This window comes from Nilaparvata lugens, chromosome 3 (assembly GCF_014356525.2).
Source record: "Nilaparvata lugens isolate BPH chromosome 3, ASM1435652v1, whole genome shotgun sequence".
Lineage (NCBI taxonomy): Eukaryota > Metazoa > Arthropoda > Insecta > Hemiptera > Delphacidae > Nilaparvata > Nilaparvata lugens.
In genome coordinates, this window is record NC_052506.1 from 16,388,769 (window position 1) to 16,416,027 (window position 27,259).

The 27,259-nt window shown below is 34.3% G+C and overlaps 1 protein-coding gene across 1 annotated transcript in view; it reads right to left on the reverse strand.

Annotated features, from left to right (window-relative positions):
• The window catches only part of LOC111051455 (uncharacterized protein C18orf63), a 38,935-nt gene extending 16,719 nt beyond the window's left edge, over positions 1-22,216 (reverse strand). Inside the window, exons 1-4 of the mRNA XM_039423057.1 lie at positions 22,063-22,216; positions 18,605-18,763; positions 17,258-17,399; positions 10,374-10,548 (exon numbers count right to left, since the gene is read on the reverse strand). Of these exons, the coding sequence (XP_039278991.1) occupies positions 10,374-10,548; positions 17,258-17,399; positions 18,605-18,763; positions 22,063-22,082 (496 nt within the window). The 5' untranslated portion in view covers positions 22,083-22,216. The remainder of the gene's footprint in view (positions 1-10,373; positions 10,549-17,257; positions 17,400-18,604; positions 18,764-22,062) is intronic.
• Positions 22,217-27,259: the final 5,043 nt, after the last annotated feature.

Here is a 27,259-nt window from a genome sequence, read left to right on the forward strand (position 1 = left end):
GCTATTCCAACCGTTTAAGGAAAAATTGGTAGCACGGCAAATGGTACGCCCTGGTGTGGGACTCAAACTACAAAATATATCCCTGGTTATAAAAAAATTATTGGTAGGATAGATATCTTGATGAATTGTGAATGGAGATGCTGCTGAGTGGGAAATCGGTTCAAGAAAGTTCAGGTTCTAATGAGTAAATATTTTTTACGCAGTAGCAAGATGGAGAGCAATAAAAATAATGAAGTTTTATCCAGTGAAAACATTCAAAACTTAGATGAAGAATCACAAGATTTAGACCTAACCTTAAACAATGACTCAAACGATAGTGTAGCTGTAAGTGAAAACATTTCAAATGTAACAAGTCATGAGAAAGTAGTAGAAATATCAAATGAAACAAGTATGGTAGGAGCTAAAAATGATATAAATCTTATAGAGTTCTTAACACAAAAGTTTGATAGACAAGATGCTAGATTTGATGAGCAAAATGCTAAGTTTAATGCTAGATTTGATGAGCAGAATGCTAGATTTGATGAGCAAAATGCTAGGTTTGATGAGTTAAATGCTAGATTTGATGAGCAAAATGCTAAGTTTAATGCTAGGTTTGATGATATGAAGCAAGAATGTACTAGTATAAGACTAGAGCAGGTTAGTATAAACCTTCTATTGAAAAGTGCACATGAAACATTGAAAGATGAAGATGAAGATGAAAACAAATTGAAGCAGGATGATAGTAGTGTTAAGTTACAAGATCAACTCATTCAAGTTTCTGAAAATGTAGGCCTAGTTACTGTTGTTGGAAAAGTCAACCATAGTGAGACAGTAGAATTGAGTAAAGAAGTAGGTAGGGAGTTGTCTTCACTGAAAGTCAACTATCATGAAAGTAATATTGCTACATTGAAGGTTAGGAAAACTATGAACAAAGTGAATGTTACATGAGACAGGTTTCTGTGGAGGTTAGGAAAAATGTAAACAAAATGAATGTTGCTTTGAGTCAAGTTGATGAGTTCAACTTTCAACTGAGAATTGAAAAGGTGTATGCAATGCATTCTCAAGTGAACATGACTGACTTTTGTGAGCAAAATGGCTTTGTTGAAACAAATGAACCCATGAATAAAATCATGCTCTTGAAGAAAACAAAACACAAAGTTTCCATTGATGTGCTAGTATTCAAAGGTTGTTTCAAGTTGCTTATTTACAAGATGATGACTGTGAATCACATGATGAAAGGGTATTCCCCAACACACAATGATTAGGAATCCTGTGTTATGCCGGGATTCAGAATAGCATAATCGCTACACAGTGTATGGTAAGAGTCCATAATTGTGTCTTTTTTTTCTTTACTGTAGCCTATTTTTCTTGGCCCTTAATCTTTTCAATTTTCGATTCTTTCCTGTCTTTGTGTAATATTCAGTAAATTTCTTCTATGAAGCATATCTTAACCAATCTTGTCCATAGTCATTTAAATTTGTATTTTTCTGAAATAATTTTGGAAGTTAAAATAGTAGCTTATTTTCCTAATCTTTAAATTGTTGATAAAACTTAACTTTTCTAAAATCTATCCATTGCTGTGTAAATAATTGTTTGCTTGCGGTATATTTTTTCATCATGTATTACATATTTTAATCATGTCTATATTTTTTTTTAGGTATCATATTAGGTAATTAGGTTTTTCAGAGCAATTTTGTCCCATGTTCTCATCTTTCATTGCATATTGTGCCATAAGCCATATGTAATTAGGTTTTAGTTTTCTTCTGGGCTTTTAACCCATTTTGCATTTTATTTTTTCTTTGCTGTCCAATACTTTGGATTTTTGGTAGACAAGTAGGTGTGATTCTTTTAGAGGTGTGGGCGTGAACCACATACGGCTGGACTCGATTATCTGACCTACTTGTTTGCGATATAAAAACCTTAAGACTGCAACATCAAATTTTTGTAAAACCTTTTGCATACTTTTGTTTTTGTGGTCCGATACTAGAGTCTGCTATCACATTGCCTTACAGACATCTAGGAACTATCCACCCAGTCACAATAGTCACATATATTTTTTCCTTCACCAGTTGTTTTTGTGGGAGTGATAGCTCACAATTATAACAAATTAGAGTCATACTTGGAATTTACAAAATTCCATAGTAGTATTTTATTAAATATACTTCCTCATGAAAGTTCAGTACTGACATGTAGGATAGGCTCTAATTAATCTTTCTCTTCTTTGTATTGTTTTAGGGAATTATTTACCCAGTTTTCTTTTTCTCTTGTTTGTATTTTTTAGGGAACTTATTTACCCATTATTCATCTTGATCATCTTTGTATTATAATCTTGAAATGTTTGTACTTATTATACAGTCTTTAAATTTTAAATTATTTTAAAAAAATAAATGGTTCAATTTAAAACGTTTTGTTATATTATTAATTCAAATAAGTTTTGTGATTGATATCTTTTTCAAAAATTTTAAAATTGTTTGTTCTATAAATTTTGATATGATTGATTATCGTTTGAAATGGATGCTGGAGTGTATGTAGAATTTTTAGTGGGGTTTGTTGATTAGAATTTTGCTGGTATGTGATTGTTTTTTGAGATGGAAACCCATTATTGCCTAAAGAAGGATAACAGAGATTATGACTTAGAGAGGCAGTAATGAGATAATATTTTTGTGTTGATTACTAATTTGATTGCCATAGATGCAAAAATAATGATTAATAATGTTGATTGCCATAGATGATGATTAATTATGAATATTGTTTGCCTTGAAGCAAAATATTATTGATGTTTTGAATGATTTCTTGTTTAATGATTGATAGTAAAGTTTTGTCATGAAATGTAGTTTGTGTTTAGAACATTGAAAAGTCGAAATAAACTATAGTATCCGACAAACGATGATTAATAATATTAATAATTTGCTTTTTATACAATTTTTGAAAACAAAATTAAAACTAAATAATTTCGAAACCCTGAATGATAAATCATAAATGTGAAATGAACTTGCTATAAATGAAATGTTATATTAATGATAATGAAATGCAGATATATTATGAAATGATTGTGAATAGAAGACCAATTGTTTGAAATTATTGAAATTAATTTTGTTGTGATGATCTGATGTGTTTTACAATTTTGATAATGATACAGGGTGTTATGAAATTCTATTTCTATTTTGAAGAATGGATTAAATGTTGATATTTGAACAGTGAATAGATGAAAATGATTTTTTTAAATTTATCATTGATATGTCCATATTTCACAATTTATGTATTGCTGACTGTATAATAAGATGTTAACAAATTTCAATTTCATATATATTTAAAAATAATTTTTATGTGTATTAGATTGTATTGAAAGCCTAATCAATTTTTTCTTTTAGTTTATAAGCATTTTAAGATAACAGGTACAGCACAGACATTAACATTGAAATAGTTATCATGTGAATCTCGAAATCAGCAACAAGTGAACGCCATGAAGTGTTAAGAACATTTGGGTGATTTTCGAACTAGTGTGACATAACTACGCCAATATCTACGCCAAAATCTACGCTGCGGCCTACACTAATAACTACGCCAATATCAACACCAATAACTACGCCTAAATCTACGCTGCGGCCTACACTAATAACTACGCCAATATCAACACCAATAACTACGCCTAAATCTACGCTGCGGCCTACACCAATAACTACGCTAATGTCAACACCAATATCAACACCAATAACTACGCCAAAATCTACGCCGATGCCTGTGCTGATGCCAACGCCAATATCTATGCCGATGCCTGCGCCGAAGCCAATATCTGCGCCAATGCTGATGCCAAAATCTGCGCCAATGCTGATTCCAATGCCAATATTTACGCCGATGCCTGCGCCAATACCAATGCCTGCGCCAATGCTGATGCCAACAACAAAAATCAATGCCAATGCCTGCGCCAATGCCTATGCCTGCGCCAATGCTGATGCCAATGCCAAAATCAATGCCGACACCAAAGCATACGCCAATAACAATGCCAACGCTTATTGCTGACTTTGTATCTCAAACTTCAACACTACTGCATTACCTGGAGGTAATTGTCATCCATGTTCACATTCGCAACTTTGAATTCAGAAGAACAGTCACAGTATCATGAAAGAATTGATTCAAAAAATACTCTCCTAAATTATTCCTGTATGCAGAACTCTAAACCTTGAAAGCTGAAAATATCAAAAAACCAAACCTTACCTAAATTAATCCTCACCTAAATTAATCCTGTATGCAGCGTCTATCTCTTTTCCAAAAAACGAATTACATTGTCATTTCAAGCCTGAAATGTACATTGTATAATTATATGATACAAAATTTATGTGACTCTGTATTGAATTTGGAATGCAGCCGTCTACTACAAACATGAAGCAATGCTAACTGAGATGTCACCTGTATCGAGTTTGATATGCATCAGTCGACTACAAGTATCAGCCCAACACTACGTGCATCCAGATCAGCCCAACACTTAACATCATCACATTGGAGTCACACTTAACTGAAAATCATACTGAGTGCCTTAACGGACTGTTTTCCAAAATGTGCATCAATAAAATCAACCACGTCAATAGTGAAAGAAATGAACATTTTTTGATTTATTGAAATTTTATGTGAAAATTAAATGTAACAATTCATCAATTCATTTAAAAAAAAAAAAATAATAATAATAATAATAATAAATTTTTCATTCAACATACTAAATTTTTTTATGCAATAAAAATTAAATTTTTCTATCTATTAAATTTATGTGCAATTTCAAAAAACTATTCTTTACATATTAAACTTTCTGTTGAGATATTTTTCTTTAAATTATAAAGCTAAATCAAAAGTAATATTGATATTCTATATTTTGAGATATTGTTTGGAAACATATAACAAACGCTATTGATGAATTTTTATAATAATTTTCAATATTATTGGATGACATGTAATGTTTTTCTAGAAAAAATTGTTACTGTTCTCAAATTTAAATTTCAACAATTTTCATTAGGGTCAATGTAAATTTTTTCTTTAAATTTTCAAACAGTAAAATTTTTTTATGTCAAGAGGGGGTATTGTAATATTACATTTTTTCTCACATTTGAATCGAATCTTCAATTCGAGATCTATGGAACTTTATAGTAAATGTCAGAGTCATCAATAGACGGACAAACTTTTTGACGGAGAATTTATTATCGTAAATGTTTGTTGCATTGTTCCATGGTGTCACCGAGGCAGGGTTAACAAATACTAGATAAATGGTTTATTTAAATCGAGATATATATAAAAATTTAAAATAACATTTTCAAAATAAAGTTTTATTGAGAACAGATGTAGAATGTGAATTCTAAACTTATAAGTTATAATTTTTTGGTGACGTGTCTGTAAAAATCGATACTGAACAAGGCGTTGGCTTTGTGACTTGCAACTTAGGTTTCTTCCTGTTCTGCCTCTCTAGAAAAATGGCTGGCTACAAGTGTTGTTGTGGAGTTTTGCTCTGAATCATTTTCGTTTATTAATGTTTTAAATTGAGTTTTATACAAATTTTTGTGTTCTGTTTTGTTCATAATTAGCTATTAGTGTAGTCAAGCCAATAGCCACTGTGTTTCAACTGTAAACTAGATAAGTATTTTAGTTCGTAGTTACTCTAAAAATAATTAGGCTTAATATATATTTCTTTGTGTATTTGTATAAATTCATCTGAAGATTATAAGTTAATTTGCTCTGAAAACTGGATTTCTCATTCATAGGCAATAGATCCATTCACAATTTATCAAGAATCTATTTCATTGGAGCCGACAACTATCCTTAGGTTGATAGGTGTTAAATGCTATTCCAACCGTTTAAGGAAAAATTGGTAGCACGGCAATTTCTATGAGATTGTTGGTGATATTCACCAAATAGTTGACTATCTAAGTTAATTCAATTAACCTACTCTGACCTAGTAGGCTTAGCTAATATCCAACACTTCAAGTAATTATTCTCACAAAGTAGTGTCCTTGCAAACTTGGACAACGCCATTTTCTGGGCCCTTGACGCTTGACGCTCAGACACTTCCTGTGTGTATCATGAACGCTCTTACCACGCCACGCCACGCTCCGCTCCGCCTTCAGTGAGTTTGTACCCTTAGTCACCCCACGAAGGAGAGTACTGCTTCAAGATTGAGGCAGGAGTACCTCAGACCTGCCAGTTCTAAAATTGTTTAGTGTATGAAATCAGATGAAAATAACCCAGAAGTTTCTGTTTTAAATGAGAAAGAAAAGGTTGGGAAGATTAGGTTTTGGCACTTGAATGGCAATATATTGATATTATTAGAAATGTTTTGATAATTTCAGATAATAAACACAAATAATAGCGAACAGTTGAAATACTTGAACATTTGAATTAGGTTTTGGCTGAATGGCAATATATTGATATTATTACAAATGTTTTGATACTTTCAGATAATAAACACAAATACTAACGAACAGTTGAAATACTTGCACATTTGCAGCACCACACAATATTAAGAATTTCAGGAAAACACAATTAAACAACCAGTAAAATGTATCAAGACAGCACAATACTAAATGTCAAGTCATTGGCCCATATGAATAAAACCAGAGCAAATGCTCATGAGCAAGAGCATGGAGCATAAGGTTTTGCTCATGAGCAAAAGGTAGAAGCATTTGCTCATTTTTATATAAGCTTTACCTTTTACTCTTACCTTATGCTCCTGAACTCTGGAGCAAATGCTCATGTATTTTAGAGATTTTTAATCAGCTGATTCGCTTTTTTAGCCTTAGTTTGTTTTCATAGCTCACGGAAGCGCTAAATATGCAAATAGGATGCACCACTTGTGTTTGCGTCGTCTGCTCTTTTATTTTATTTTATTTATTTATTTATATATTACATGTCATAGGCCATTACAAGAAAAGCATGGACAATTGTCATACAAAAATCAGTCAATAAAAACATAACTTAATCTAGCAATACAAGTTCTTATTTCTAAACAATGCATTATATTAAGATGACAAAAGTAACTATGACTATGATGCACACTATTATAGATACCAGTAACACAAAAAACAAACATTTATAGATAAAAAATAGAATAGTAGAGTACGGTACCAAAATATAGTCAGTCTATCAGCCTCTTTCACATAGTAATTAATCTTGAAAATGTTGAAAGGAAGGCCTAGGATTCAATTTATGAGTGCCTGCCAACTATACGGACACTCCTCAATCAACCAGTCCTTAGTCATTCTTTTGAACAGGCCAAGTGACTGAGCCTCCTTTAACCGGTTGGCAACGAATTAAAAACCTTTATACTTTTATGCTCCGTACTTTGTTCATAAAATGCTGTTCGGTGCTGATTAATTCTTACAACATTTCTTGATCTGGTGAAATGATCATGAATATCAGATCCTGTTGTCCAACTGTCATGTGACTTATAAGCAAAAATAGCCAGGTTGTAAATATAAAGAGCAGGAACTGTCATGATTCTTGATGACTTGAAAATGGACCGACAAGAAAATCTATGGGGCTTCCCAAATATGATCCTAACAGTTCTCTTCTGGACTTTGAAAACCATCAGTGCATCTCTTGAAGCACCCCAAAGCAGTATGCCATATGAGAGTAGTGACTCAAAATACCCATGGTAGGCAGCAATCACAGCATCTCTTGCCAGAACCCCAGATAATCTTGAGATAATGAAGGCTGCTGAATTGAGTTTTTTTATCAGTGATTCCACATGAACTGACCATGCCAAATTCCGGTCGACAGTCACTCCCAGGAACCCTGCCGAGGTAGAGGGCTGAACCTCCTCACCATCAATATCAAACTGAAAAGAGCCCAGCTGTGATCGCTGTATCTGGAATTCAATAAATGAGGTTTTCTTAATGTTTACCTCCAACAAGTTTGCCTTGCACCACTGAGCCACCTCACTAAGCACAGAGTCTGCAGTCAGCTGAAGTTCATCACTATTCCTAGCTGTTATTAGGAAATTTGAATCATCAGCAAAGAGAACTGATTTGGCATGATGTACATTTGCAGGGAGGTCATTAATGTAAATCAGAAACAGAAGGGGGCCCAAAATTGATCCCTGTGGGACCCCTCTCCCAACAGGACGAAGTTCAGACCTGAATTTACCATTAATGACAACACCATTATCGCCCTCTATTTCAACCATCTGGTTTCTGTTACTAAGATAAGACTCAATCATCGACAAGAAATTACCTCTAATTCCATAGTAATGAAGCTTCCTTAGAAGAATGCTGTGGTTCAGGCTGTCAAATGCCTTCTTCATATCAACGAAAAACCCCATGACCTTAACACCCTGATCCAATGATGAATAGATATCACTGATGAAACTCTCCAATGCATCTACGGTTGACATTCCAGCTCTAAAACCATATTGACACTCACTTAAAAGATTGTTATTCAGGAAGTGAGCCAGCAAGGGGTCATATATTGCTCTCTCCCATACCTTGGACAAAGAGGTCAAGTTAGCTATAGGTCGGTATTTATCCACTTCCTTCCGAGAGCCTTTTTTGAAAATTGGCTTTAGCTTAGATACCTTGAAGCAGGCGGGGAATGACCCAGAAGCACATGATCTGTTCAGAAGCTGAGTGACAGGACCACTGACACAATGGAAAAACTCATTTAGTATTTTTGAAGGAATTCCATCAGACCCACTGGACATTTTCATTTTTAGCTTCTTAGCAATAGATACAACCTCTTGCTCAGACCAAGTTGGCAACTCAGAGACAGCAGTATTACCAGGATTAGAATTTACAAGTAAATCACAAAAAGAAGGACCGTCAAAAACCCCCAAACTGAGCCTATTATTCGATGAAACCACCCCAGCAAAGTAGTCATTGAATACTTCAGCAACTTCACAAAGTGATCCTACTGGAGGCCATCAATCACAATTGGATACTCAGTACTCACCCTGATGGGAGTTTCCTTCCTGATTAGATTCCATACAGCCTTAGATTTGTTGTCAGCAGAAGCTATCAGTCTCTTGGAATATTCAGTCTTGAGAGAATGGATCAGCAGTCTGATGTCAGAGGATATCTTTTTGAACAACTCACGAAACAGAGTATTTTGAGGATAAGCCTTCATAAACAGCTCCAGGTCTCGCTTCCTGTTACAGAGATCCTTCAAGTAAGGATTGACCAGGGGATCTTTGAAGTATTTCTGAGAATTCCTAACTTTCTCAAAGGAAAGGCCATTTCAAAACCCTGAACAAACATCTGGACAAAGTAATCAGTCTGAGCCTCGTGGTGAATCTCATTCAGATATATAGGTGACCAGTCACATTGACCTAAGTAGTGAGAGATTTCAACTTGTTTTGATCAGAGAAAGATCGTTCATTACAGCCTTGAGAGATTTCACCTGATGCAGAGGTAAAGGAACAACTATCTCCTGAGCAAAGTGATCGGACAGAGACAAGCTAATCACTCTTGACAATACAGCATCAATATATTTGACACTGATGAAACCATTATCCAACAGAGTGGAAGAGTGAGCTGTAACCCGAGTAGGCTCCCCAATTACATCCTGAAGACCATAGGCACGGAAGACTGACATCAACTCCTGCTTTGAGCTTGAGTTACTGAGAAAGTCAACATTAAAGTCGCCAATCACAATAATTCCCTTAAATCTCTTAAAAGTTGAAGAAAGAAGCTTGTCAAGCCTGTCAACAAATGTATCCATTGAGCTGTCAGGGGACAGCTCTGTTTTCTATTTATGAATAGAGTTTTAGGTTAGTTGAGTTTAGAATTTTGAAATAATAGCGTGAAAAAATGTCATCTCTATAATAATCTTCAGCATATTCTTATAATATCAATAGCCTTCTTATAATCGTTTACACTTTCATCTTCTTAAATACCTATTTCCTATTTTGTGATGGCTATCTTTATAACAGGTAGCTAACTTTTGTATTTATTCTTTTGTAGGGATAATGGTGATATGTATCATGGTTGAATCTAAAAAGAGTTTTATAGTTCTCAACTATTGATTGTGATCGTATATGGTATAGTTTCCTCTTCCTCATACGAATTAGTTGAGCCATTTTAATATGAGCAAAAGGTGATAAGCTGCTCTAGACTAAACTCACCTTTTTTGAAGCATTTGCTTCAAAAGTTGAGCTTATAGTTTTGCTTTAAAGTTGAGCTTATAGTTTTGCTTTAAAAGTTGAGCAAATTTTGAGCGAAAAATTTTACTTTTGAGCAAATGCTCAAACTATTTTTTTGATGAGCATGAGCAAAAGGTTTTGCTCACGTTTATTCATAGAAAATGAAGCAAATGCTCCATATTTTATAAGTATAAGCAAATGCTCAACTTTATTCATATGGCCCAATATCTATATGTTGAATTTTCAACTCGAGTTGAGTTTTCAAAAACAAACCTATTACCTTTCATAACAAAGTTGATCCGTAAAGCATCCATTGGTTTGGTTTCAGTTAGAAAATCACGTCCTGGAACCAGGTAAGGGCCAACTTGATTCCACAATGGGGAGAGTCTTGCCAAAACTGAATAACTGAGACATCTCTCGTAGGCCATCAGAGTCAACTCCTCAGCGGACGAAAACTGCAAAAGTATTCATATTTCAAGTCAAAATTTATAAATTGTTCATAATAATATAGAATAGTTAGATTTGAATGGTATAGGTAGTTCATTTTCGAGAATAGATTTGCAATTGCAGAGGTGTGAAGGAAGAATAGATTAGTGTGCATGTTTCTGTTGCAATCAGGTTTGCATCAAGCGACAGGGCAGCCAACCAAACGTCCTATCACTACTGAAATCTATTCCCAAGACTGAACAAACTGTAATACATTTTATATGTTCAATTAATATAGAAATTTAGTACCCTCTATTTACTTTTTTACTTAAAACGAGGGTACTAGCAAGTTATACAGGGTGTTTCAGAAGTAGTGTCGAGAATTTTAGGGTATTGTACCTGGATGCTAGGAGACTACAAATGTCATATTTGAAGTGTCCAAAACTCAGCGGTTATCCTTATAGCTGCCATTTTGTTTTTTTCACTTAAAAATTTTTATCTCAAGAACGAAATGTTGTATTGATCTGAAATTTGGCATGAATATTTATGCTATAAAGACTCAACTATAAAAAATAAAAAATAAATTTTTCGTTGAAATTTTTCAAAATAGCGGCCATTTTAAATTTTTGATGGCGAATATCTCGAAAACCGTCCATTTTACAGAAAATTTACAAGAGACAAAAAAGTTAGAAAATTTTTTCACAATTCCAATGATACCTAATTTATTAAGATTGGTCGAAGAATAACAGAGAAATTAATTTTTTTCGTACTGCATGCATGACCACTTTTCACCATTTAAAGATCAATATTAATTTTTTAATTCCAGATGTATTTAAGAATAAGCTTTGAAACTCGGTATGGCTCCATATGGGCAAACAGATGATTTTACAATGGTTTTCAGATGATAATGTTTGTCTTGTAAAAGTATTGTTGTTTCATTAAAAGTAAGAACCAGATGTAGTGCTTCCTATTTCTTAGTCTCACGTTTCCTAGGTCTTATTTCTATCTTAAATTTCCAGTTTCAATATTTTCTTACGTTGCTTCTACACAAATATTAATTATTGTAATGGAATTTAGTTCGCTGGAGTACACCGATATTCACTTCATGTATGGAGCAGCTCTTGGCAATGCGACCGAAGCAAGAAGAATGTATGCAGCTGCATCTCCAACCGCCGTCTCCCTTCCGACAAGGTGTTCACAAGAACTCACATCGGCTGAGAGAAGTTGGTTCATTTGAACGGAACAGGGTAATTGCTGGTAGGCCTCGAGCAGTTCGAAATGTTGCTTTTGAAGAGGAAGTATTGCAGAAATTCGATTTCAATCCTAGAACGAGTACGAGAGCAGTTGCAAAGCAAATCAATTCAAGTGCTTCTTCTGTGTGGCGTGTACTAAACAAGGAAAGACTTCACCCCTTCCGCTTTCAAAAAGTTCACTCATTGGTTGAACGCGACTATGAGCCAAGAGTAAACTGTGCCCGTTGGTTTCTTCAGCAAGACATTATCCAACCAAATTTTCTAGAAAATGTGTTATTTACCGATGAGTCCAGCTTTACAAGAGAAGGAATCTTCAACTCTCGCAACAGTCACGTCTGGGCCTTAGACAATCCTCATGAGGTCAAAGTGCATGGTTATCAGCATAGATTTTTGCTGAATGTTTGGATGGGTATCTTAGGTAATCGCGTGATTGGACCATACATTCTTCCTAATCGTCTGAATTCTCCCACGTACATTACTTTTTTAAGAGACATACTACCAGAACTTTTGGAAGATGTGCCTCTTGCAAACAGATATAATATTTGGTTTCAACATGATGGTGCCCCTGCTCATTTCGGAAATGTTGTTACGGACTTTCTGAACATGACCTATCGTCAGCGGTGGATTGGGCGGGGTGGACCAGTACCGTGGCCCGCACGTTCACCTGACCTCAACCCTTTAGATTTTTTTTTCTGGGGCCATATGAAAGACCTTGTTTACAGCACGCCAGTAGAAAACGAAGAAGACCTTGTGGCAAGAGTGGTTGCTGCAGCAGGTGCCATTCAAGATGATGAAAATGCTTTTATAGCAGTTCGACGGTCCATGATTGAAAGGTGCAGACTGTGTAATCAAGTTGAAGGACGGCATTTTGAGCAATTGCTGCATTAGTATCAGTGAACCGATTTGAGTGAAATTAATATTTTTCAATGTAAAATAAAATTTGGAGGAAAGTTATTCTTGTATATTTCTGTAATAAGAACGGTTTTCATGAAATTATAAAAAAAATTAATATTGATCTTTAAATGGTGAAAAGTGGTCATGCATGCAGTACGAAAAAAATTAATTTCTCTGTTATTCTTCGACCAATCTTGATAAATAGGTATCATTGGAATCGTGAAAAAATTTGCTAACTTTTTTGTCTCTTGTAAATTTTCTGTAAAATGGACGGTTTTTGAGATATTCGCCATCAAAAATTTAAAATGGCCGCCATTTTGAAAAATTTCAACGAAAAAATTTTTTTTTATTTTTATAGTTGAGTCTTTATAGCATAAATATTCATGCCAAATTTCAGATCAATACAACATTTCGTTCTTGAGATAAAAATTTTTAAGTGAAAAAAACAAAATGGCAGTTATAAGGATAACCGCTGAGTTTTGGACACTTCAAATATGACATTTGTAGTCTCCTAGCATCCAGGTACAATACCCTAAAATTCTCGACACTACTTCTGAAACACCCTGTATAATAATTAAACAACTAAAGTAGCTCTTTTAGAATACTCCATTAAAATTTTGATATTGTATCATCACAAAACAATCTAGTCTTCAATAATTTCGAATAAAAATAATTTGAAATAAGAATAGAAGAGTAATCAAAAAAGGAATCAACTTTTTGATGTCATGAGCTTCTATTAAAAGTACTGGTGTGAAACATTTCTTAATGACTTGACATTAATTATTAATAAAATAAGAATCAATAAGAAATAGAGAGTGGAAAGTAATAAAGGGTACTTTCAAAAAGGGGTAAAGTGTTTCATTTTACAACTAATTGATTAATATTGTAATAGTATAATGTCATTCAACAAATATCATTACTTGTAGGGCATGTTGTCTTATCGAAATCAATTAATGTCAAAACTCCTGTGATTAAACATTATTAAATGTCCTGTTTCTCGAATAATAATAATGTTCATAGACTTTTCAATGAAACAGACATAACAACTTGTTCACAAATTTACTAATTGAAAATTTAGGTGACTCGAATTGACTCTAAAAATGTTCAAATCTTCAATAATGTTATATTGATTTTCTGATGAATGAGATAAACTGATCAAAAGTTTGTAAATACTGTAGTTACAAAATATATCCAAGGTTTTTTCCTTGAGTCTTCACCGATAAATTGAAATATTTGAACAATTTATTATAGGTTAAATGATTAAATCTAAAATGGAGTTAATCATTCAACATCACAATCATTCAGTCGAAAGCATCAGTTTTTAAAACTTGGAAAATAATCTTGATTTCAATAGTTGCTATTCTAATTTCTAACCCGTTCTATATTATGGATGTGATTTATTATCTTGAGTACAACAAGCCCTGTGAGTATTGATAGAGCTAAGCGAAATCCTTGCAAGATTTTTATCCTCACCCGATCTGCATAAGCGAATTATGATTCAATATGCAGATAGTCTTGGTCTAAATTTGGTGTCTAAAAAAGTTAAGAAAAAATAACGAAAAAACAGTTACTAGCCTAAAACATTATTTTTTTCTTGTGTAGAAAATCAAAAATTGAAATCAAGTGCAACCTGACAAAATAAGCTTACATTCAAATTCAATGATTTCAAATACAGTTCTGAATTCTTCTTGTTCATAATTTTCTTTGGAAACAACAATGTCGATGCAATTTGATCTATGATAACTTGGAGCGGCCAACAGGCCATCGAAGCGACCATTGAAAATGATAGTCCTAGAAAAGAAATATACATAATTCATTGCAATTAACATTCTAAACTTGATACAATGTTAACCTATCTTTTTACCCTAGAGTTATTAGAAGTGAAATAACCAGATTTAAAAAAATACTGAAGCAAAAAAAAACAAGTTCAACCTCTAAATTAGGGTATAATCATATCAGATGCACGTATATGCAAGGAGCTTAAGCCCATGAATGACCCAAGCGCGCAGATGAGAAACAAAATCTGGAAAGAGCCGTGGGAACCCTCACACTGAACGTGTGCACTTGCTGGTGGCGTTCAGTGTAAGCAGCTACAGGCACGTCACAACATGTTTCTATGGCTCTTTCCAGATTTTGTTATTCATCTGCGCGCTTGGTCATGCATGGTCTATATGCACTTGCACACAAGTGTATCCACATAATGTATCCAATGTGATCATACCCTAACGCAACCGGTTCCAACATTTCAATCCTATAGAATCGCATGTTTCAGAAAGATTCGAGGATAAGAACTGAAAATGTTCAAGTTTGAATCTAAGTTAACTATTGTCTTGAAAGTGAATTTGGTACAGTTTTGGAAAATACTCCATATAGTCTGAAGATATCATTGTTGTATATTGCCCGCCAGAATCTAGATGGCTATGATCAATGATCTAGATGGCTGGATATAGAAAAGGCGTGCCGTAACAACTCCTCAGTTTGTCAACTCATTCTCGTTTCTTTGGTTCTCTACCCTAATTCCATTCTTTATGTATTAACGAATACAACAGGAATCCCAACTTAATTTACTATCCTATAAAATTATGAGATCATCTCTAATGATTTTTACCCGGTCCCTGTAAAACCAGAAATATATGAATTTTATTGGAGGTATCAACTGAATTTTACCGGTGTTTTCTGCTTTTGTATTGATTTTTTATTGCCGATGATGCCACGACAAGCTGTTTGCTTGTTGATTTTTAAAAGAACTATTCCTGGATGGCTTAGGGTTAGAGGATTTTACTCAACAGATGAGTACGGTATCTAAAGTATAATGATTTTATAAAGTACAAATGATTCAATTATTTTAAAAATGGAAATATTGTTAAACTGACAATGCTATTGTAAACACATTTGATTCATTATTTTAAAAATGGAAATATGTTAAACTGACGATGCCTATGTAAACTTGTTTTATTTTATAGCAATAAGATCTTGTATTTTTGATTCATGAGATGATAAAACGTCAATGCCTACCGCCTGTACATAACCATGCAACGCGTAGCAGACTGAAGTTGCTGACCCAGACCACTATACAACACCGGCCAGCAATTCAAATCAGGAAGCACTAGTACTATACTTCGTTCAAATTAACTTCGGACTTGGGATGGACATGCGCAGCAGAGAAGGCATGCAGCGGCAGGGATACAACGGCTGCTATGTTGCCGTTGTATTTTGGCCAGCGTTTTCTAATTTCCAGTGAGTATTCAAGCGCTCATGTTAAACTTAGGAAGTTTCCTCTCTGCAATCACAGACTCGACTGACTCTATTCGACAAATTGACAACTACCCTTCCACCTATGACTCAATCCATCACTGCAATTATGTCCAATGTTATGTTCAATAAGTCGTTCCTTGTGACAGCCTGTAGTTTATGGAATTCTTTGCCTGCTGAGCTGAAGCTAGTTGAGGGACATCGCCGGTTCGGCGCGGCTGTCTTGCGGTGGATCAGAGGTGGTGGACTCGGCTGAATGATCCCTACCCCGTAATTCAAGTCTGTATGTGTGTGTGTGTGTGTGTGTGTGTGTGTGTGTGTGTGTGTATGTGTGTTTTCCTCTCTTTCTTCCTTCTTTCTCTCTTCCTTTTTCTTTTCTTTCTTTTCCCTTCTTCTCTTTCTTCTACCGGAATAATCTATGGATTTGGACTGAAAATTCTCAACTTTATTCACTTTTCTCTTCTTCCTTTCCTTTTTCACTTTTTCTTTTTCCTTTACGTACTTAAATTCGAAGGAGTTCAGTTTTCTCTTTTTTTATTTTTTATATTATATATAATTTAATTCAACAAATATCATTACTTGTAGGGCATGTTGTCTTATCGAAATCAATTAATGTCAAAACTCCTGTGATTAAACATTATTAAATGTTCTGTTTCTCGAATAATAATAATAATAATGTTCATAGACTTTTCAATGAAACAGACACAACTTGTTCACAAATTTACTAACTGAAAATTTAGGTGACTCGAATTGACTCTAAAAATGTTCAAGTCTTCAATAATGTTATATTGATTTTCTGATGAATGAGATAAACTGATAATGTCAAAAGTTTGTAAATACTGTACAGTAGGTAGTTACTAAATATAACCAAGGTGTTTTCCTTAGAGTCTTCACCGATAAATTGGAATATTTGAACAATTTATTATAGGTTAAATGATTAAATCTAAAAAAGGAGTTAATCATTCAACATCACAATCATTCAGTCGAAAGCATCAGTTATTAAAACTTGGAAAATAATCTTGATTTCAATAGTTGCTATTCTAATTTATAACCTGTTCTTATATTATGAATGTGATTTATTATCTTGATCAGCACAACAAGCCCTGTGAGTATTGATAGAGCTAAGCGAAATCCTTGCAAGATTTTTTACAAACTCTCGTCACCCGATCTGTATAAGCGAATTATGATTCAAATATGCAGATAGCCTTGGTCTAAATTTGGTGTCTAAAAAGTTATGAATAAATAACAAAAAACAGTCATCTAGCCTAAAACATTATTTGTTCCTTGTGTGGAAAATCAAAAACTTCAAATCAAGTCCAACCTGACAAAATAAGCTTACATTCAAATTCAATGATTTCAAATACATTCTGAATTCTTCTTGTTCATAATTTTCTTTGGAAACAACAATGTCGATGCAATTTGATCTATGATAACTTGGAGCGGCCAACAGGCCATCGAAGCGACCATTGAAAATGATAGTCCTAGAAAAGAAATAAACATAATACATTGCAATAAACATTCTAAACTTGATACAATGTTAACCTATCTTTTTACTTTAGAGTAACTAGGAGTGAAATTACCAGATTTATAAAAAACTGAAACAAAAAAAGTTCAACCTCTAAATTAGGGTATGATCATATCAGATGCACGTATATGCAAGGAACATAAGCCCATGCATGACCAAGCGCGCAGATGAGAAACCAAATCTGGAAGTAGCCGTGGGAACCCTCACACTTAACGCGTGCACTTGCTGGTGGCGTTCAGTGTGAGCAGCTAAAGACACGTCACAACGTGTTTCTATGGCACTTTCCAGATTTTGTTACTCATCTGCGCGCTTGGTCATGCATGATCTATATGCACTTGCACATACGTGCATCCAATGTGATCATACCCTAACGCACACTATCAAACGGTTCCAACAGTTTCAATCCTGAAGAATCTTATGTTCTCAAGACTCCAGACTCAGACTCTCGGTAAGACAGTTTTGGAAATGACTCCATATAAGGTTTTAAAATTATCATAGTTGGAAAACCCACTTCATCTACTATCCTATAAAATTATGAGATCATCTGTGAATGAAATTGTTCTGGCCAGTTCCCTGTAAAGCCGGAAATATTTAAATTTTATTGTAGGTATCAACTGAATTTTGTAAATCACTGATTTACGCATTTGTATTGATTTTTTTGTTGCGGATGCCTACGACATAAGCTTTTTGCTTGTAGGTAATGGAATGAGTGCGTGGGTGATTTATGAGATGATGAAACGTCCATGCCTACCGGCTGAAGCCCATGAGCAGGCAGAGCTTAGCAGGTTGAAGTTGTGATCCCAGACCACTATGCCACGCTGGGCTGCAATTAAAATATGAAGCACTAGTAGACGTATAGATCCCCCTCCCCCAACCATGAATTGGGCTGAGCTAAAATAACTTTTGTCATTTTTTGGAAGCAGATTTTTATCGAAAAAATGCCAGAAATATACCCAAAACAAATATGCTATAGCAATTTTAATCAGGAAGCACTAGTATTCCCCCCACCATGAACTGGGCTGAGCTGATAATAACTTTTGGAAATTTTTGAAAGGATAAAAACGTTTATCGAAAAAAAACTACAGAAATAGACCAAAAACACATACCTAATATAGTGTAATAGCAATAAATTGTCATAAGTAAATATATAGGTGAAATGACCTGCATTTGAGTGTAGTCCAGTGATAATCACTTTCATTGTCTGGTTTATCGCTTGAAGAATAGAATGATGGTAGCAGCCGCAGGTGTTGCATGGCTGGCACTTTGACAACCAACATTCTCGAAGCATTGCGATGTGTTTCTGTCCGACTCGCGAATAAACTGAAAATTGATGCCTTGTAATTATTATAGATTAGGAAAGTAGCACATTTTCAAAGTCAATTGATATCCTTCAATCAAATAACAATAAATTTTAGTTTGGCAAACGAATATTTATTTATTCATATACAAATACAATTAAGGTAAAAACAACAGGCATTCGCCCAAGACTGCTCTAAACCTTAATTTGGAATACACAGTCTAAAAGGTATGTAAATGATAACTTATAATGTAATATGTTCCATTGTATAATATGCAGCAATACGGAGTGATTTACAACATAATAATTAGCCTATAAAGCTTTTTATTTTTCAAAAAATTATAAAGTTATTCTATTAATAAAGTCATTGTAGTCAATAAGAGTTACATGTTTTACAATATCATAAAAAGAACCTAAAGACGCAAGGAAAAGACGTAGTATACGGAAAGGTCCCTCAGCCTTAACCAGAATAAAAGAAACTTTCAAAACTAGTATCAACTGCAGGTGCTATTAAGTTTGCTATTTATGTTTGCTAGTTTGCTATCAAGTTTACTGGAAGTTTTAAGTTTGCTATTAAGTTTACTGGAAGCGGTTGTAGAGCTGCTTAGGGAGTCGTAAACAAATACCATCCAAAAAGCCGTAAAGCGCAAAAAACAAGTCAATTTCAATGATTAGCTTTTAAATTCAATTCAATCAATTGTTGACCAGCCTCATGCTGGATAGATTTCGTCAATAAAAAGTACAATAATGAACACTGAATAATGAAAACACAAAGTTCATCAAGATGGCACTAGTTCTAGAAATGCGACGATCAAAACAATTCAAAGAAACTGTCCATCTCACCATTACTAATAGCCTACCATACAACAGGGATGGCCAACTTCTTTTGCCCAAAGAGCCACTTCCATACTTTCGCTAGAAGCAGTGGCCGCACAAGAACTTGAAAGGAAATTTAGGCTACATAAATTAATTTATAAACAAATGCTATGGATATTGAACTTTAATGTTGAAATCATATGTACTAATCATACAAGAGTTGAGCAGAACAAAACCAACAATTTTACTGAAAAAAAACCACTAGTGAGAACACTGAGGGCGGGCACAATCGTTTACAAGTTTGTCAAAATCAATAATTCTTGTTGAGGTGGTAGACACTTCAATCAAATCTTGAAGATGGTTGTCTGTAAGTCTGTTACGGTGATTTGATTTTATAAATTTCATCGAGGAAAAAGTGCTCTCACAAATGAAGGTGCTTCCAAACATTGAAACAATTATTTTACCAAATTTTTGTTTGGAATATTTGTCCTCAGGCAGCCTATTCCAGAATTCGACACCAGTTTCCGGTCTTTTCAGGAAAACTGGGTCACTTTGCAAAACACAGAGCTCCAACTGTAGGTCGTCATCTTGCTGAGAAATGTCACATGTCATGAGATTGTTGAATAAGAAGAAATGTGGTAGCAGTTCATTAAAATCCAAAAATCGCTCATTGAATGACTCCAAAAGCATATTCAATTTCGGTTTGCAAAAACAGGAATCACTGGTTGGGATTCCATCCATAATATCTTTGCACGATGGGAAATGTACTAGAATGTATCAAGCTTTTCTAAGCTTGATATGAAAACCTTAATTTTATTTACTAATCCATGTAAGTGTCCACTTAACTGAGGTACTGTTTCATTTCGCCCTTGCATTTTCAAGTCCACTTAATTCATGTGGTGACATGTCGGTTAAGAAAGCCAAGTTGCATAGAAACTTAGATTATAGAAGTTTTTCTTGAATTACTTTGGAGATAAGCGTATCTATATGTGCATTAAGAAACTCAGCTGCCTCTTTTTTAAGCGAAGAGTCGTTTCCTGCCAAACCAAGCAGTCAGTCTTTTCGAAAAGCTTAGTTGCCACACCGTGCAACATGAAACTGGCGTGTTTGCCTTATAGGCCTAGTCAAAGTAGGCTATACTTCCTACTGATTCTCTTAAGAGTAATTGAACCTATTATTTTGCTAGTTGTTAGAAAAATTATTATCAGATCGTAATTATATACAATTTGAACTTAACCCGGACTCTTGTAGAATTTTTTTTATTTTATATTTCTGTTGAAAAATATTAACTGTAATACTTTTAAAAAGTTGTTCGGGGGCAGCATAGAATATAACCGCGGACCGCAAGTTGGCCATACCTGCCAATCAATGACACACTAACAAGTTTCTCATACAACAATTCTTTGAAACCACTCAACTGAAGGTTGCGGACATTCTATGACAGTTTATTATACATTTTTAGAGCTTGAATGAGGTAGCTGCTATGTGAACGGGAAAGTCTGAAGTAAGGCTGGTTGATATCAGTGCGCCTCCTGGTGTTGCACTGATGATATTGACCTCTCACCTAAAATATGTGGAGTTCCCCTCTCAGCTGCAGCAATGAGCTGTAAATTTATTGACTGAAGACAGTCAGCATTTGCAGTCTTGTAAAGATTAGCCTAAAGGGTTCAAGGCGAGGTGCACCAATGATAATGTGAAGATTTTGTTAGTGCTGTTGAGGAAGTAGGCCTACTTGCAAAAACGACAGAGTGGGTGGGACCTTGACAGTTTGGCTTGAGGTAGTACAAGTTCCTTGGTTTTTAGGTGGATGACAGGTTGATGTAGAACCAAAAGGTCTTCACGAGACAGTCTAAGGTGGTATTAAACCTTATCAGAAGTTGAGATACATTGTCTGCATATTCACATTATGTATGGAATGCTGATGTGGGATCACAAATATGCTGAAAATATAGAATAGGCAGACAGGATCATTATTGTCCCAGGTCAAATAATATATTAACAAATTAGTTAGAATATCTGAAGATACCCTTATAGGTACATTTTTTTATTCTTTACTCACACTTGTGGGATTGATGACATTATTATCCAATATCGGATATTTAGTATTACAAACACTACTTTGATACTCACCATACATGGCCAAGATAATCCGTCCCTTCTGATGCATTTTAACTTTACCAGTACTTCTATTTTTTCTTGTGTTTGTTTTTTCAAGACTTGCTTGTTATAAAAATTATTCGTTTTGCTGCGATGAACTACAAATCGGGGTTTTCACCAACCAGGGCTATTAAAATTTTTAATTTATAATTTAATAAATACAATTTGAAAACAGCAAAAGTTTGAATTGACTTTACTTAAAGGCTACCGTATGTATGTTTTTTAGTACCTATAAGTTACCGGTAACTTACATACATTTTAATAATGGTCTAATGCAGCATTATAATTTTTTACAAAAATTTATTCTCAGGTACAGCAACTTATTAAAAAATATCAATATTATACTCACATATCTAAAGCTTTAGCCATTTCTGAATCTTTTGTTTTTCAACTTTGAACTTTTTCACACTATAACCACGTTTGTCCGGTGATCGTGATAACGTAAATCACAATAACAATAGAAAGACTACAAAAGAAAAGTCATTAAACAAAATATTACTTTTATTCAACATGAGCCTTAAATTTAAATTATTAATATCAATTATTCTAAAACAACGGCAAGGAAATAAGAAATCATAGGCAAGAAAGAGAATTTGAATAAAAGAAAAAGAATGACAGACAGCTGAGCCTGAGTCCTGAGACACTTGATCTTTTGTTACCGGCTCCGCTAGGAGTAGAGCTTGTATCTTTGTCTTTGTACATTTTTATGATTCAAGTTATAGTTTGAGAATAATAAATTCATTTTTTGAACACTAATATGTAGTTGAAGAGCATAAAAATTATATCAGGGATATTTTATATAAATTTTATTTTGAATAAAAATAAAATTAGAATTTACAACGTCAATCAGTTGTTGAGTTGATTATTAATTGCATGCAATAGCGTATGCAATTAATATCTCAATGTAACTTGGTAAAAATCAGCTGCTGTGTGGACTATTAATTGCATGCCTCATTGAATGCAATTTTAATGCACTATTAAATGAACTATTGATTGCATGCAATTAATAACTAAAATAACATAGTATTGTCTCTCGACCTTTCTCTGCTTTGAACTCGGGCTGACCTGTTTCCAGTATGTCTTGAAGGAGATTAGCTTTTGATGTTAGCATTTTGATACACCAAACCCCACAGCCATTAGCCGTTTTCACACCGATATCTCGCCGACATGACATACAGACAGGATTTACTCTGATGGACAATATAAGAGGAGGCTGTGGTTTATAACTGCGCGAGGTCTACTGTTCACAGAACTACTAGTAAGCAATAGTTTTCAAAGAACAGGTTAAAAAATAAATTCAAAGATCTAGTTCGAATAGTTGATAGGGGAAAAGTAGAATTGTGTAAGAAAAGTGAGCGTCATAAATAAAAGGGGATTTTTCATGTATTTTTAATAACAAGAAAATATATTTCCAAGTGAATTAACACACTAAAAGCAGATACTTATTATACCACTCAATACCTGTCTGTATGTCATGTCGGCGAGATATCGGTGTGAAAACGGCTAATGGCTATTGGGGTTGGTGTATCAAAACGCTAACATCAAAAGCTAATCTCCTTCAAGACATACTGGCAACAGGTATACTCAATACCACACTGCTAGACAGCTTCCAAGCCGAGTTTCGATAAAATCGTTACTTCCACAGTATTTTTGGGGCAGAATATGATACAAGATGAAAGATGTTACAATATGTATGGAGAAAAACAGTGAATAACAGTTAACAGTACCAACAAAGTGGAGTAGGAAGCAAATCTATAGATATTCTATAATTTGCTAACTCACCTTTTTGCTTGCGAATATTGGCCTGTATTTTGGTTTCGGAGCATTTTCAGCATTATTGTCATTGGTGTCATCGGATGCAGACACGTTTGATGCACATGAGGGAGTTGATTTTGGTTTTTGGACCAAAGTGAAACTTTCCAGTACGCGTTCATTTCTGGGTTCTGCTTGCAACTTTAAATTGATCTGAGTGAATCTATCCACAGGAATGGAGAGCAATTGTGATTGTTCTGCCATCTAAAAAAGAGATTTCATAATAAAGGTTTCAGTGGAAAAGATGAAAAAATCACTAATCAGATACTTTACATTGAACACCACAGACGTAATTTGTGTTATAACAGATATGATAAAAAATAGTACTTTGAAAATAAGTATTATATGAGAAGCGACATGACAACTAGTTTAATAATCTGAGGCCAATAGTGTAATTCAAGCGGATAAATGCATGCATTTATGTAATCCGTTCTTGAAATATTTTTAACGACACTACAGTCTGTAAGTTACTAGTACTTAGTTATTAAAACTAGTTTTAATAAGTAATATTCAAAGATATTGGGGAGTCCCTTGCGGGAAGGTCCTACCTCAACTACAATAATGTAAACAAATATAATAAAGAATAAAACTTTACAGTTTACTGTAAAGTGTGAAGTTTTTAGCTCAAAATTTCTAGTTTCATTCAAAATTTAGACTTTTTGAATAATTATCAAGTTACTGTTCTTGATTTATTAAATTTCAGACTCTACTATAGTATCTATTTGATTCAAAATTTGCTCGTTATCTAAGTATTGAAGAGCGTAAATTGTATTTTGAAGAGTGAAAGTGACATAAACAGCATTTTGATTTGGACAGTATAGTATAAATGGAAATGGGACAGTTTGGGCATGAGCCTGTTGTGCCTTTCCTCATGTTAAGTATTTGTACACAATGTGATAAAATAAATGAATTTATAATAAAAATTGCGGCAGCGAACGATTTGTAAGAAGCACGCTATAATGAGATATTCGTTTCATCTGTTCAAGTGCAAACAACTTACAATAGCGTCGTTGACGAGCTTGTGAACGGCGACGCCGACCGACGCCTGCGTTCCGAAGGGATGGCCGCAGATGACCGGCAGCCGCCTCATCAGGTCGCCGAGGAAGTCGCTGAGCACCGCCGACTCATTCCGCACCCGCAGCAGAGTGGGCGGGTGCGACTGTAAGCAGGCCAGCGGGTATGTCAGCACAGGCAGCCGGGCACTGAACCTCACCGCCATGTACGTCACCACACCGTACTGGTCGACGGGCAGTCTGTAGCCATGCTGCCAAATTAAACGTCAATAACAATAAGAATGGTTTTAACTCCCATCAACTCAAGTTATCCTTTATATTAAGCGAGCAATTTCTGTATATCTGTTTATATTTGGTTATTCATATTTATTTATATCTGGTTATTTATGTCCAACGGATCTCGAAAACGGCTATAACGATTTTCACTAAATTTGGAACATAGTAGGTCTATGATATTAAAATTCGATTGCACTAGGTTTCATCCCTGGAGAACTCGCTGAAGGACATGAAAAGGATAACAATTATTCATCCTTGGAAAAACAGATGATAATTTCGTCGTCTGTCGAAACAGAAAATGCGTGTGTGGGAGAGAAACAGATTTATTTCCAGCTGTGTAATCGATCAGCGAGAAATATTATCTAGCTAGACAATTTAATCGACTTGATCAAATAATCTGATTTGTTGACATGACATGATAATCATTCTACACTTGATATGAAAACCTTAAATTTATTTACAAATCCATGTAAGTGTCCAACTAACTGAGGTACTGTTTCATTTCGCCCTTGCATTTTCAAGTCAAGTTAATTCATGTGGTGACTTATGTCGCTTAAGAAAGCCATGTTGCATAGAAACTTAAGATTATAATATATACAATTTGAACTTAACCCGGACTCTTGTAGAATTTTTTTCATTTTATATTTCTGTTGAAAAATATTAACTGTAATACTTTTAAAATGTTGTTCGGGGGCAGCATAAAATATAACCGCGGACCGCAAGTTGGCCATACCTGCCAATCAATGACACACTAACAAGTTTCTCATACAACAATTCTTTGAAACCACTCAACTGGAGGTTGCGGCCATTCTATGACAGTTTATTATACATTTTTAGAGCTTGAATGAGGTAGCTGCTATGTGAACGGGAAATTCTGAAGTAAGGCTGGTTGATATCAGTGCAGTGCGCCTCCTGGTGTTGCACTGATGATATTGACCTTTCACCTATAATCTGTGGAGTTTCCCTCTCAGCTGCAGCAATGAGTTGTAAATTTATTGACTGAAGACCTTAATACCTTAGGTATTATTTTAGACAGTCAGCATTTGCAGTCTTGTCAAGATTAGCCTAAAGGGTTCAAGGCGAGGTGTACCACTGATAAAGTGAAGATCTTGTTAGTGCTGTCGAGGAAGTACTTGCAAAAACGACAGAGTGGGACCTTGACATTGTGGCTTGAGGTAGTGCAAGTTCCTTGGTTTTTAGGTGGATGACAGGTTGATGAACCAAAAGGTTTTCAAGAGACAGTCTAAGGTGGTATTAAACCTTATCAGAAGTTGAGATACATTGTGTGCACATTCACATTATGTATGGAATGCTGATGTGGGATCACAAATATGCTGCAAATATAAAAATAGGGAGACAGGATCATTATTGTCCCAGGTAAAATAATATAAGCTATTAAAAAAATTTGTTCGAATATATGAAGATACCCTTATAGGTACGGTACCTTTTTTTATTCTTTACTCACACTTGTGGGATTGATGACATTATATTATCCAATATCGGATATTTAGTATTACAAACACTACTTTTGATACTCACCATACATGGCCAAGATAATCTGTCCCTTCTGATGCATTTTAACTTTACCAGTACTTCTATTTTTTCTTGTGTTTGTGCTTTCAAGACTTGCTTGTTATAAAAATTGATTCGTTTTGCTGCAATGAACTACAAATCGGGGTTTTCACCAACCAGGGCTATTGAAATTTTTAATTTATAATTTAATAAGTTACAATTTGGAAACAGCAAAAGTTTGAATTGATGTTTACTTAAAGGCTACCGTATGTATGTTTTTTAGTACCTATAGGTTACCGGTAACTTACATACATTTTAATAATGGTCTAATGCAGCAATTATATTTTTTTACAAAAATTTATTCTCAGGTACAGCAACTTATTAAAAAATATCAATATTATACTCACATATCTAAAGCTTTAGCCATTTCTGAATCTTTTGTTTTTCAACTTTGAACTTTTCCACACTATAACCACGTTTGTCCGGTGATCGTGATAACGTAAATCACAATAAACAATAGAAAGACTACAAAAGAAAAGTCATTAAACAAAATATTACTTTTATTCAACATGAGCCTTAAATTTAAATTATTAATATCAATTATTCTGAAAAAACGGTAAGGAAATAAGAAATCATAGGCAAGAAAGAGAATTTGAATGAAAGAATGACAGACAGCTGAGCCTGAGTCCTGAGACACTTGATCGTGATTTATGTTACCGGCTCCGCTAGAAGTAGAGCTTGTATCTTTGTACATTTTATGATTCAAGTTATAGTTTGAGAATAATAAATTCATTTTTTGAACACTAATATGTAGTTGAAGAGCATAAAAATTATATCAGGGATATTTTATATTAATTTTATTTTGAATAAAAATAAAATTAGAATTTACAACGTCAACGTAGATGAAATCAAGAAAGCATGAAAAATGACGTC